General features: G+C 55.8%; 1 protein-coding gene across 2 annotated transcripts; it reads left to right on the forward strand.

Moving 5' to 3' along the window:
- Positions 1 to 423: 423 nt before the first annotated feature.
- Positions 424 to 12,257, forward strand: PLEKHO1 (pleckstrin homology domain containing O1). Of its 2 annotated transcripts, none has more exons than XM_066338022.1 (6): positions 424 to 694; positions 1,486 to 1,632; positions 8,585 to 8,725; positions 8,947 to 9,051; positions 9,838 to 9,939; positions 10,268 to 12,257. In XM_066338022.1, exons 1-6 carry the CDS (start codon positions 668 to 670, stop codon positions 11,033 to 11,035), a joined length of 1,290 nt encoding a protein of 429 aa, XP_066194119.1. In that variant the 5' UTR covers positions 424 to 667; the 3' UTR covers positions 11,036 to 12,257. The 2 variants fall into 2 exon arrangements, with proteins under 2 accessions (XP_066194119.1, XP_066194118.1); XM_066338021.1 differs by lacking the exon at positions 424 to 694 and adding an exon at positions 1,183 to 1,393.
- Positions 12,258 to 12,970: the final 713 nt, after the last annotated feature.

Consider the following 12,970-nt stretch of genomic DNA (forward strand, 5'->3'; position numbering starts at 1 on the left):
CCTCACTTTTGGAAGCCGTGCTCTGTATCCAACTGAATCCCGGTTGCCAGACCCTCCGTGCTGGAAGCGACCCCTTCCCCCAACCCCCTCCCCAGGAAATCTCCCAGCTCCTCTCTCCAGAGGGATCCGTTCACACTTCGAACACCTTTAGGGGAGAAAACCCTCCCAGTGCCACCCGGCTGCTTTTCCCTCTCCTAGGAAGTTTCCCGGCGACCCGTGACACCGCCAGGAACGCGGCTGGGCCCCGGTGGGGACACCGGGAGAGGCACCGCCGGCCTCGCTCCCGCTGCCCACGGAGCCGCGTCCCCGGTGAGTCAGAGACAAAGAAGAAAAACCCTCGTGGGCTGCGATTCGCCCCGTGCCGCGAACCCCGACGTCACGGGCGTGCGGCTATAGATGGAGCTCGGGAGCCCGGCGCAGCCCAGCGCAGCCCCCCGAGCTGCGGGATGGTGGCGGCGGGGGGGGACGCGGCGGCGGCGCTGGCGATGGCTCAGAGCGCCGGACCGGGCGCCGTGTAACGGGAGAGGGCCCTGAGACACGCGGGGCGAAGGCAGCGCGGATCGCGGGCGCAGTGCCGGGTGTTCCCCCGCGCCAGGAGGCCGCGGGAGCCCCTCTGCCGCCGCCCCCGACCCCCGCCCCAAATCGCCTCCCAGCGGATCGAGGAACGATGAAAAAAAATAATTCTGCAAAAAGGGTGAGTAGAGACTCGGTTCTTCGCCGGGGTAAGGCGGGGGTGTGGGGGGAGGCTCCTGGATGTTTTGGGGAGGAGGGCTCGTCTCTCCGGGGCCGGTTGTTCGCTTCGCCTCCGCTCCCCCCGCAAAAAGCGCGCAGACCCCCAAAGAGACCCAAACCCCGCGGCCGGCCCTGCTCCTGCCCCTGCCCAGCGCCCTCCTGCCTCCCGCACCCGCGACAGACGCTGGGTGATGTAGGTAGGCAGTTTTCATCTTGGAACACAAGGAAACGATAAAATCCGGAGGCACCATCAATCCGTCGCTCTTTGCCGTGTTGTGTGCTGCACCCAGCGATGTCTCATCGCTGCCTACGGAGACATCTCTGATACAAGCCAACCATAGATTTCACCTCTTGGATTAATTGCTCGTAAAAAGCTCCGAAATGCAATTTTCACAGCAGTAAGAAAAGCCAGCTGGTTCGAATTCCGCCCATCCCCCTCCCGTTCCCCTCTCCGTGGGTAAATGCCCGTTGGATGAGGCGATGGAGACACCGGCCTGTCTTATATAATCGCGGAGGGAACCCTGCCCGCTCCTCGCAGCGTCCTAGCGATGCTGCTACTGTCGCTTCGTGTCTGCAGCACAAAAATCCCCGTGGAGTGACCCCGGGGAAGGACTCGGTCCCGGCGTCGGCAGAGAGAGGCCGGAGGGAGGGGGTGACAAAAGTTGGGCAAAGAGGGAAGGGGGGAGAAAAGGAGTGTAAAAACCAAGAATAATCCCATTTCCCCCCATTTTCTTCCCTCTCGCTTTGTGTTAGGGGCACCAGGATGGAAACCAGCAACCTGCGCAGCCGGAGAAGGTCGGCTGGGTGCGGAAATTTTGCGGGAAAGGCATTTTTAGGGAAATCTGGAAAAACCGTTATGTGGTTCTGAAGGGAGATCAGCTTTACATCTCGGAGAAGGAGGTAGGATCGGTTTCAGTTTCCTTTCCCATCCCCCCCTTCCTCCCTTTGCATATGAAAGGCGCAGCCCCGGCCCTTCCCAGCGCCAGCCAGGCCCGGGAGGTTCCTCGGGGCTTCTCTTCTCCCGGGCTGGCGCCGGCGGGACCCGGCCGGGGTCGGGGTCGGGGTCGCCTCTGACAGCGATTCTCCCAGACAGCTCTGCTGGGCGACATTTTCCCAGTGCGGAGATCACGAAAGGATTCACTTAGCGAGAGTTAAGCCCTCTTTCCGCCGCGGCGACAGCAACGCCGGCTCCCTTCTGTGCCTGTCCTCCGTCCTTGAGCCCAACACTGCCATGTTCCCATCTGCTCACTCTTTATTTGGAAATAACTCCACTCTCACAACTGGAATCGAGCCATTTACAGGTCGATCTCCTGTATTTTTCCCCTATGCAAAGAGGAAAACGGGGAAATTTCACCCCGGATAGACGTCCTGCTGTAACACGTGTCCCCTCCACTGCCCCTCATCTCCTTGCTGGGCTTTGGGGTTTAACGTTGTGTTGACATTGGAGGTAATCGGATGTGACTCAGGCTGAGCCAGTCAGCACCTGGCTGTCCTTGCACGCCCCCCCCCCCCCTGTGCTTTTTGTCTCCATAAATCCATCAGGGAGAACTCCCCAGGCCAGAGCCCTCCTCCTTCCTATCCCTATCCCATCCCAGAGCTGCACTGGGCAGAGTGGTGCCCACAGCAGGTATGGGGTTGCTCCAACTCAGGGAATTCGGGATAAAATACTGCTCTCTTTGGGTTTCCCCCCTCACTGGAGGTAATTTCCTGACAGACCATGGTTGGATGCCCGGCTGCCTGGCCTGACTCTGTCAGCACCTGGAGAGTGGAAGGGACAATTTGATTTAAGGCTGGTTGAGCCATGGACATGGCACAGGCAGAGGGTTCAGGGTTTGTTATAACAGAGAAATGGCCTAAAAAGTGGACTGAATGTCCAGGTGGTGCTGAGCTGCTTGCTGGCATTCCAAAGCTTTCTCCCATCAACCTCCTGGCTGCTCCAGAGCCAGAGAGAAACACAGAACAGGCAATAGATGTCCAGGTAGCTACAGACCAAATCCAGGTGTGCTGGGAGCCCAAGAGAGGGATGAGGCTGGAGGGGCCACGCAGAGCCTGTTCGGAACAAGAAGCTCTTGTGTTTGTGTTTCATAGGGGGAAAAACTCACAGCTGGGCCTGAGGCGGCCCCCAGGCTCCATGTGTGTGTGAGGGACCATAAATAACACGCAGCAGCCGCTGCTGAGGCTTTATATGGAAGAATCTGTGGCCGGCAGAGATGTGGTCACAGAGATGACATCTGGTGCTGGTGTGTGCTGAGGTGACTGTGTGCTGGCCGTAGAGGTGACACGTGGTGCAGGTGTGCTCTAAGGTGACTCTGTGCCTGTGGCATGGAGGAACACACACCAGTGCCAGGGGGTCTGGCATCTTGGGGGTCTCACTGCAGGGAATCCCAGGAGCTTCCTGGGGGGTGTCCAAGACTTCCTGCTCACAGGGTCTCAGAACGCATGGTGCAGTGTTTGATGCCAACCACAGCATCAGCACTTAGCAAAGCCAGGCCCCAGGGAAAGCCCACCAGTGGCTCCAAGCCCTGCTCCCAGAGCATCTGCTGGATCCTGGCAGCTTGGCTCATGCTCAGCAGCTGCTCCAGAGGTGCTTCTGCAGGTGAAGCCACATTCCCAGCCCTTCCCACCATCTTGGAGCAGAAAGGGTTAAATGCCAAGTCTCCTGGAAGCTCCTTGGCTCTGCCATGTGCTCATTAAATGAATTCTAACCAGACATTTATTTACTTTTGCCTGAATTTCTGCATCTGGGAAGCAGGGCAATGAATCCCATCTCCCTGAAGCATGTGAGGAAGGGGGATTGTCTGTTCCACACCGGGATCCCTCGCGAACTGTGTTGGCTAGGGGCAGGTGTTGATGCTGCACGAAGAGACTGTTGAATAGAACTGCTTGGAGCTGAGCATGGGCTGAGGTCTGGAATGGGAAGATTTCCAAAATTCAGACTAACAAAATCCCATCAATATCCATGCTGATTCCTCCTGGGAATCTGTGTGCTTTTCCAGTTGTCTGTCTAGGACTGGGCTTGCAGGTCAGAGACCAGCCCTGATTATTCAGTTTTGTCAGGAGAATTTGGGAACTCCTGATTCAGGAGCCTGGGCTTCTCCCTGGCAGAGCCAAGTCTGTAAGGAGAGGAAATGTAGTTTTTCAGCCCAGCTGATGTTAAATGCCTAACAGGGTGTTTGAGTGCTGCCCTTTGAAAGCTGTGGAACTTGTCTGGCACCTCCCAAAATGGGAGCTTGGGGCTCCGGCCGTGCTCACTCTGCTCCCCCACGGCCGCTGAACTCCGTGAACTCACACCAAAATCCTTGGTTATTCAGCGTTTGGTCATCGGCCAAAAGTAGCTCTGTAGAGATGAGCTGCAGCGGGCTGAGCTCTGCTGAGCGCACCACCACCTTCTTTAGCTCACTCTTGCATTCTTTCCCCTCGCTCTCCTCACGGCGGTCCCTCCCCCCGGCACATTTCTGGGAATTGTTCTCTGTTCCTGGCCCAGCTCCGTGCCGGGGAGCAGCGGCCGAGCTGACACAGCCGGGCTCGGCACTTCCTCGCAGGAAGCCGGGGGCTGCCGGACACCTCGGGCCCGGCTGGCGACGGGGATGAGCAAACGCTCCTCTTGAGCATTCCCTTGTTTGCTACCAAAGGCATCGGCTCAATTAGCAGAAGAGCACTTGAGGAGGTGCCGCTCCTCGGCTCCAGCTCGGCAAAGCCGGCGAGGGGCTTGGGGATGTGTTTGCACACTCGGTTCTCTAATGCTCCGTGGGGCGTTTGCTCTCAGTGAGCGCTGCTGGACGCAGCGCAATGGGGTTTTGGGGAGGAATTCTTCCCTGTGAGGGTGGGGAGGCCCTGGCACGGGCTGCCCAGAGAAGCTGTGGGCTCCCCATCCCTGGAAGTGTCCAAAGCCAGGTTGGATGGGGCTTGCAGCAATCTGGGGTAGTGGAAGGTGTCCCTGCCATGAATTAGATGAGCTCTAAGGTCCCTCCAAAACCATGTCAGAATTCAGTGATTGTCGGGGACCCGTGTCTCTGGTAGCCTTGGTGGTGACCCTTTGGAGAAGGGACTGAAGCAGCCACATGCTGCCACCATCCCCTCAGCAGCTTAAGGGCAGCGACCTGGCCGTGACAAGGACTGGACAGTCCTGCTCACATGCATGTGCATCCCTGTCCCAGTGACAGCCCCGTGTCAGGGGGGTCTGCAGGAAGCTCTGTCCCTTGCTGAAGTAGAGCTGCTCAGCTGGAGGAAGTGAAACTTTGGTTGCAGCTTACAAGGGGAACTATCTGTCCCAAAACTGTCCATGTTTGGGTATTTGGCTGCACTGAGAGTCTGGAGGTTTCTGGTCACATCCTGAGCCACACTGTGGCCTCCGGAGTGTCCCGTGGGTGCCTTACACTGTGGGTCTTGTGATTTTCTGTACCTTCCGCATTTTTCCCTGTCCCGTTGTGGCAGGGGACTGCTCAAGCAAATCATCACCAAACATCCCAGACTGGTGTGACTGAGCACCTACTCTGCCCCTCCGTGCATGGTTTGGCCCCAAAACACAGCCCTGACCTGGGTCCAGGAGGTTCAGAGTCACTGCAGGTCACAGCTTGGTGAGAAAATTCAAACTCTCAGCAGTGAGACACCCAAAGGTGGTTAATTAACCCAGGCCAGAGACCCTCCCACTGCCACCTTGCTGCAACAAGCCTTCCTATGGGGAGCAGACCTTTGGAAGCACAAAATCCTCTGGACAGGGGATTTGAGTGCCGTGATTGGTGTCCTGACCCATTACGTGGCCACAGCCCCCCACATCTCAGGGCAGAGGGAGTGCAGGGTGCCCCTGGGGCCAACCCGGGCGGGCAGCAGCTGCAAGGGAAGGAGTGCAAGGAATGCAGCTCCTCTCCTCGGATCTGAGCAGCGTCAGCATTGTCAGCCTTGGCACAGGCAGTGACACCCTGAACGGGGCAGCTGCCAGGGGTGTGGGGCTGCATAGTCTCATGTCTGCAGAGAAATGTTCCCTGCTGTAGGGATGGGGGATGCTTCTGATTTCTTTTCTGTGCCTCAGTTTCCCTTCCCTCATGTGGCTACAGGTAGGAGCCAGGTGGAACCGCAGGGCAAGGTTGTTTTGCCTGCCTTAAATGGGTACAACTCCATAACCATGCCAGCAGACAGCCAGGGCAGCACCTGCTGGGACTGATTCACCTTAATCCTTCCAATCCCGAGCTCCCCACAGGGCACGGAGAGCAGGACCCACCTGCCAGTGAGGCTCCAAGATCCCTCAATTCTTAAGCTCTTGGCAGTTACGGGGAAGGAAAGACCTGCTGGAAACCTCCCAGCTGGGAATAGTTTTGCCAAAATCAACCATCAAGCTCTTGCTTCATCCCTTCCTACTGAGAACTGATACCAGGGGCCACTTTCTCCTGGGCACTGCCCAGGTGCTGGGACACATCCAGCCAAGTCCTCTTTGGAGAAGCCTGAAAGGTTTGATTTGTATGGCCCCTATCTCACTGAGAATGTGGAGGAGGTGACACCCTGCAGGTTTGTCACCCACCTGCAATTCACACAGTGACTGGGATTTCTGGTCTGTTGGCCACATGGTCCCAGAAGGCCTGTGGCTCCTCAGGGGCTAGTTTTGTCCTGTTTTCATGTAGAATGGCCTGCATGACTGTCCTCGGCCTCTCCTACCTCTCATGCTGCCACCTCCCTCCTTTTGGCCTCAGGAGACTCCCACAAAGGACAAAAGAGCTGGCAAGTGCCTCTGGAGTTGCCTTTCACCTTCCTTCTGTCTAGTTTCTCTCTCTACACACTGAATGCTCTGTTACCTGAGCATGAGAGGGGGCTCAGCTGGCCATGCCCCTTGTGATACACACCCACTGTTCTTCCCGTGCCCCCTGGAATTCCTGTGCCACCACAACCACCTACTCCAGGCTGCTGCTGACCCTCTTCCTCCAGGAATCCCACTGTGGATGTTGCTTCTTGCCAGTTTTAAGTGTTTTATAACGGGTCACGCACAGGGGCAGGATCCCTTCAGTGCAGTGTCAGAGCCCTGGCTCCTGTCATTCAGAGGCGTTTAAAGGACAAGCTGCACCTGCAGGGTGTTTGTCTGAACCAAAGACACCTGCTCTGAGCTGCAGCCTCCTGGGGATACTCCTGGAGGAAGGAGGTTGAGTCCCAGCTGTGTGAGCTCTGGGGAGGAAGGGGAGGGCTGGGGAAGCCCCAGTGACCCACATGAGCAAACATCTGGAGCAAGGGCTCTGGGCTCAGCCGCAGAGCACAGCTGGGGGCTCGGAGGGGGATCAGCTTTTCCTGCTGCAAATGAGTCAGGCACGATTCAGCTGAGATTCTTGGAAAGAGGTGGATTGTAGGATGGGAGTGGGAAGAGATCAAAGCCGATTAGCAGCGTGTAGGGAGGATGTGCAGCCAGACAGTCTCTGTTATCACACCCAGACACAGGGGATGTGTCACAAGCAGGAACCAGCTCTGGGCCATCAGGTATGGGACAACCTACATCAGGTGGTTGTCCTGTGGATCCTGGGACACATTCAGGAGCACAAGGATGAAGGATAGAGGGGAACTGCTGTCATCAGGCAAGGCCAGATGGTCAGTTTATCCATGCCTCTGGTTAGGAAGCTGGTTTAGTCACCCTCTTTGATTAAATTCTATGGAGGAATCATGGGGAGTTCCCTCAGTGCTTCCCAAAACCGTGGAGGAAATGTATGAAATGGGGTGGAGTCCTTTCAGGAAATCCAAGGGCTTAGACCTCACCACCATCTGCCTTCCCAGCACCTGAGATACACACCCTCCACCACCGCTGATACAGCCTGGCATGACTGGCTGGAGTCGGATTAAGCAGATGGATGTGGATTTAAGCCTGCTGCAGTGTCTGTAACAGACGTGCAAACCCGAGTTGTCTCCCACCCCAGTTTCCTAATTCCTTGTGTATACCATGGAAGAGCAGAGCTTCCCTGCTGTAGGAGTGGGATTGAGGATGATGCATTAAGAGAGCGATGAAGAGGAAGGGGTTCAGACAGATTTGCCATTTCCCCCTTGCTCCAAGTTTCCCCGAGGGATGGCACCATCAGGGGTCAGCATTCAGACCCCTATGTGCCCCTAGATCCCTGCCTGTCCCCCCAGTGTAACCACAGCCCCAGTGACCCTGTGCAAGCTCCATCTTTAATCTGAGCCTCTGATTAATCACTGATGGATCAGTGACACTGATCCATCCCCAAGACCTGTCACACTGCGGCTGTGCAGAGTGCTGGGGAACAGACCTGGAAAATGAGAGATCTTGCAAAGTGGTCCCTCGAGGACTCTTTAAAGGACACTGAGAGCCACATGACAGCCTAGCAGCCCCTGCCCTGGCTGGTGGGTTCTGTGCACAGCCCCCTTCCAGGGCTGGGGCTCAGCATTATGTCCACACTCTGGGCTCCCCGTGCTCCCCCGGAGCCAGCTGCCAGCACAGGGAAAAAAATAGGAAGTGCTAATCCTTATCACTCCACCTCTTGCTCCACTGTCTACAGAGAATAATTGTCCCTTTGAACCAGAGACAAGAGTCCACCTTCTCCCGCACCTCCCACCTCCACCCTAGCCCCCTGCCAGCACACAGGGCTCCCTCCTTGTGGCTGGAGTAAATCCTGCACATTTTGAGGGTCTGCAAGCAGGAATGCTGTGTCTGAACACACCTGCGTGACCATTCAGCCTGGCACCAGTAACTCTGGGGGTAGGAGAGGCAGGAATTAACCTGGCAAAGTGTGATTTTCTTGCTATCCTTGTAAATATGCTCCCTCATTCCAGAAGAGACAAGTTGAAACCCTCATGTTGAAATCCTGCTGGTTGGAGCAGTTGAGTCTGACATCTGCAAAGCTCTAATTTTCTTACTGTTTTGCAGGTAAAAGATGAAAAGAATATACAGGAAATGTTTGACCTGAGTGACTATGAGAAATGTGAAGAGCTCCGGAAGTCCAAAAGCAGAAGCAAAAAGAACCACAGCAAATTTACCCTCTCCCACTCCAGGCAGCCTGGAAACACGGTACGTGGGGTTTGCCCAGATGCAGCCAGGCCAAGAGCCACTGGTTCCAGGAGTGGACAGGGATGTGGATGGTCCTGGGGGATGTAGATGGTCCTGGGGTTTGCTGTGTGGGGCAAACAGGGCTGGAGGTTCAGCTCTCCTTTGCCTCTTCTGTAGAGCTGTAGGCCTCACACTGGCCTCTGTGTGAGTTCCGGCACTGACCTGAATTCCCTCTTTTGCAGGCACCAAATCTGATCTTCCTTGCTGTGAGTCCAGAAGAGAAAGAGTCCTGGATTAATGCCCTCAACTCTGCGATCACACGTGCTAAAAACCGGATCTTGGACGAGGTGAGTGGGATTCAGGCTGAGCCCTGGCTCCCATGTCTTAGCCTGGATGAAGGTCTGAGGCTGCTGGGAACAGCCCTGTCTTGGGGACACATTCACACAAAGTGTCTCCAGCAGAGCTCCTCCCGCTCCTCAAGGGGAGTGTGAAAGTCCCAGTTATACAAAGCAGCTTCTGCCAGGAAAAATAACTGGGCAGCCCCAGCTCAGCCTCCTCCTGGGGACACAGGGTGTAACTCAGAACACCAGGTGGGCTGGCAGAGGCAGGTCAGGGTGAGCATTCCCACACAGTTTCCTTCAGTGTGAAGGAGAACCTGCCTGGAGCAGGCTGTGCCCTCACTCTAGGGCTGACTCTCAGATTAATGTTTCATGGCAACCCTTTCTCAGCTCAGACCTGTTTCAGATCTCCCATTCACACTCAGCTTCCCATAGTGCCATAGCACTGCCAGGAGGCTCTTTCCTCTCCTGGATGGCAGCACAGAGCCTCTAGTGAAGGAAAGCCAAGGTCAGACTATGGGAGAGGCTTTAGAGCAGGAAGCAGCACAGCAAACTCCAGGAGAGGTGGCTTCCAGGAGAGTCTGTCATGGGGGTCTTTGCCAACAGGTTCAATTGTCAGGAATGACTTGAGCAGATGTAATCCATCATGGAACAGAGGGGAGAGACCAGGCGAACACTGGGTCGCTTCCAAGACTGGACTCCCACACCCCATTCCCTGCCAGTCTCCTCCAGCTTAGAGCTCCAGGACCTGGGAATGGCTCGTGTTCCATGCTCACAGCCTGTGTCACCCTGCAGGTCACCGTTGAAGAGGACAGTTTCCTTGCCCACCCGACGCGTGACAGAGCCAAGATCCAGCACTCCCGGCGCCCTCCCACGCGGGGTCACCTCATGGCTGTGGTAGGTACAACCAACCCCTGACACCTGCTTGGGTGAAATGCCCTGGAAGCGTTCCCTTTGTAAGGAAGCGCAAGGAGAGCTGGTGTTGGAGCTCCATCCTGAACTTGGAGTTGCCATAAGGACAGCTCTGGGTCATCAGCCCACATCCTCTGTTCTCGTGGACCACCGCACTGAGCAAACCTTCTGGCAAAGTCCAGCCCCAGGCTCTGTCACTGAGTGAGGGAGCATTCCCACTCCCTCTCTGTAGTGTGAATCCACAGTGCAGAGAACTTTGGAAGCAGGGGCAACCATTCTGGTGCCAACTCAGCTTTGCTTTCTGCTCCTCCAGGCATCTACCTCAACCTCTGACGGAATGCTGACCCTTGACCTGATCCAGGAGGAAGACGCCTCTCCGGAGGATCACGGCACCTGCGAGGAGAGTTTCCGGGTGGATCTGGACAAGTCTGTGGCACACCTCACTGCTGGGCGGCGCCGCTCGGACTCGGAGAACACCAAGTCGTCGGAGAAAGGGCGGACAGGGAGCCTCCCGCGGCAGGAGGTGACCTTGTGGGACAGAGCTGGGCAGCGCAATGACTCCTTTGACAAAGGGACCATGTACACACCGCAGGTCCCCAAAAAGCTCTCGCACTCAGAAAAGAATAAATGTGCCTCCATGGAAGAAATCCTCTCCCGACGGGACTCTTCCACGCACCGGGCAGTGCTGAGGAAGGGGCTGGAGGCTCAGTTTGCCTCAGCAGAGCCAGAGCAGCTGTCCCGGATACAGGAACTGGTTGCACTGAAACTGGAAAAAACTCAGGAACTGCTGACAGAGGTGAAGGGCTACGGGGAAGGCAAGAGAAAGACCAAGGACTCCAACACCAGCACCACCAGCACCACCACCTCTTCTTCCTCATCATCTTCCAAGTCGGACTCTGAAAGGATCCTGCAGGAATCTGAGAGGCTGCTGGGGGAGGCGTCCTCCACCTGGAGCCAAGCCAAGAGGGTGCTGCAGGAGATCAAAGAGCTGAGGGACCTGTACAAACAGTTTGAGCTGCAGCAGTCAGACTCGAAGCCCAAACAGAGCTCACAGTCGCAGTTTAGGAAGAGCATGATGTGAAGGCAAGCCTTGGGTGGGAGGGAGGGACTGGGGAGGGCGGCCATCTGGTCTCTTTTTTAATTATTATTATTATTTGCAGTGTTCAAAAGAGTGAAAAGGTGCCTGTTCTCACCCAAATTCGCTTCTCAAAGCTTGGACCCTTCCTTTCCTCCATCGCATCTCCTGATCGATCAATCAATCCAGTGTTCCAATAAATCAGTTGCAGTTTATACCTCCTTTGTAGGAGCTCCCTTTGCACTGCAGGCCCCAGCTCCTGTCGTGCTCCAAGGACAGGAGCAAGCACTGGTTCCCCGGAACTGCCCATGTCTGCCTGGAGCATCCCATGGGGTGGAGCTGGATGAGCCCTGGTATTGCTGCTCTCACGTCTGGGCTGTGCCCCAAACCACATCTCTTTCACTGGGACACTTGCCCTGTTCCCTCTCAGAAATAAATGACATTAAAAGGTAATAAAGGTGTCCATCCCCACCACCGGCTGGAAGTCCCCATTATCCAGGAACTCTCCTGAAGATGTGCGAAGTCCAGGCTGGTCTCCAGCGTTACACAGGCCATTGAGGCATTTGCTGGGTGCAGTTTGCAGAGCTCTGTCCTGGCACAATCCCCTAGAAAGCTTGGAGTTAGCAGCTGTTATTTTGAGGAGCACGCAGAGCCCTCCGGAAGGGCAGCAGCAACACAATCCATATGCACCCTGATCCTGTCAGGCCACGAATGCTTCACAGACCCCCTTCGCCCCGAGCAGTGGGAGGTAGCAGTGATGTGTCTTCCCTTCTGTGCAACCAGAGGATCAAAGCCTTGGATTTGACAGCCCACACAGGCAGTTGAGGGGGGGGGTTTGGGCTTTTCCATTCTCATTCCTCTTTTTTTTTTTACCTTTTCTTTGAGCTGAAAAATCAGGGGGTGTGTGCGGGAGCCAGACACCACAAGCCAGTGGCAGTTTTGGTAGGTTTGCCTTGCTCTCTCAGGTGTCATAGTCAGACAGCAGCAGGCTCTGCTTGGGCTGCCCAAGATCTGAATCAGCCTTGCTGGAAGGAAAGCTGAGCCCGGAGCAGAGCTCAGATCATCGGCTCACGGGCTGGCTCAGTTTTCACACCCATGAGCAGGACGTGGCTGTGTCTCACAAGTTCACTTGTGGTAACATCCAACTGTTCCTTGTTTTTTAAAAGGAAACCTAATTCCCTTACCTACATGGCAAATAGTCCACAAAATATTAAACCCACAGAGTTACTTCCTGGTTGTGCTTGGTGTTTTCTCTTTCCTTTCCTGGCTGCTATGATAAGATTTTTTAAATTAAAGAAAAAATGAAACTAAACCCCAAACCTCTGTCTCAATGAGTTTGGCTTAACCAGACTCCAGTGATACTTCCAGGGATGACTTTTAGTGCCTTTCTATGTTGATGAACTGGATGGCTTCACAAAGTTTTTTTGCAAGAAATCACTGAACCTTCCTTGTGACCTGCATCCCAGGTAGTTCCAGCGAGGTGCTGTGTTTGTGACTCCCACATCTGCAAGTCTCCTTGGATTTTGGAGTGCTCATTGCCATCCTGCTCTGAGCAGAGTCCTCTGGAAGAGCCAGCACATGCGCCGGAAAGGGCTGAAAGGTCACCATGAGCAGCTGCTGCTGCAGCCACCCCTGGCACACCTGAGCAGCCCTGCCCTGCTCTCTTCAGGGAGGCCCTGAAGCTCCTGAGGGCAATTTTGGGGATCTTGCCTCTCTGCTCACCCGTCACAGCTTTTCCCCCTCTGTTTCTCTGCTGCCTCCCCCAGCCGCATGCCCGGCCCCCTGCCCTCGGTGGCATTCCCAAAGCTGCTGGCACGGTGCAGGGAGCCCTCCGGAGCTGCCAAGCCAAGGGCAGCACAGACATGGCTTTGTGCATCGCCCCCCGGTCGGTGGGTCTATCCATGCGGGAATAACACTGCACAAAAGGGCCGTGCTCACCCA

Source organism: Sylvia atricapilla, chromosome 30, assembly GCF_009819655.1.
Source record: "Sylvia atricapilla isolate bSylAtr1 chromosome 30, bSylAtr1.pri, whole genome shotgun sequence".
NCBI lineage: Eukaryota > Metazoa > Chordata > Aves > Passeriformes > Sylviidae > Sylvia > Sylvia atricapilla.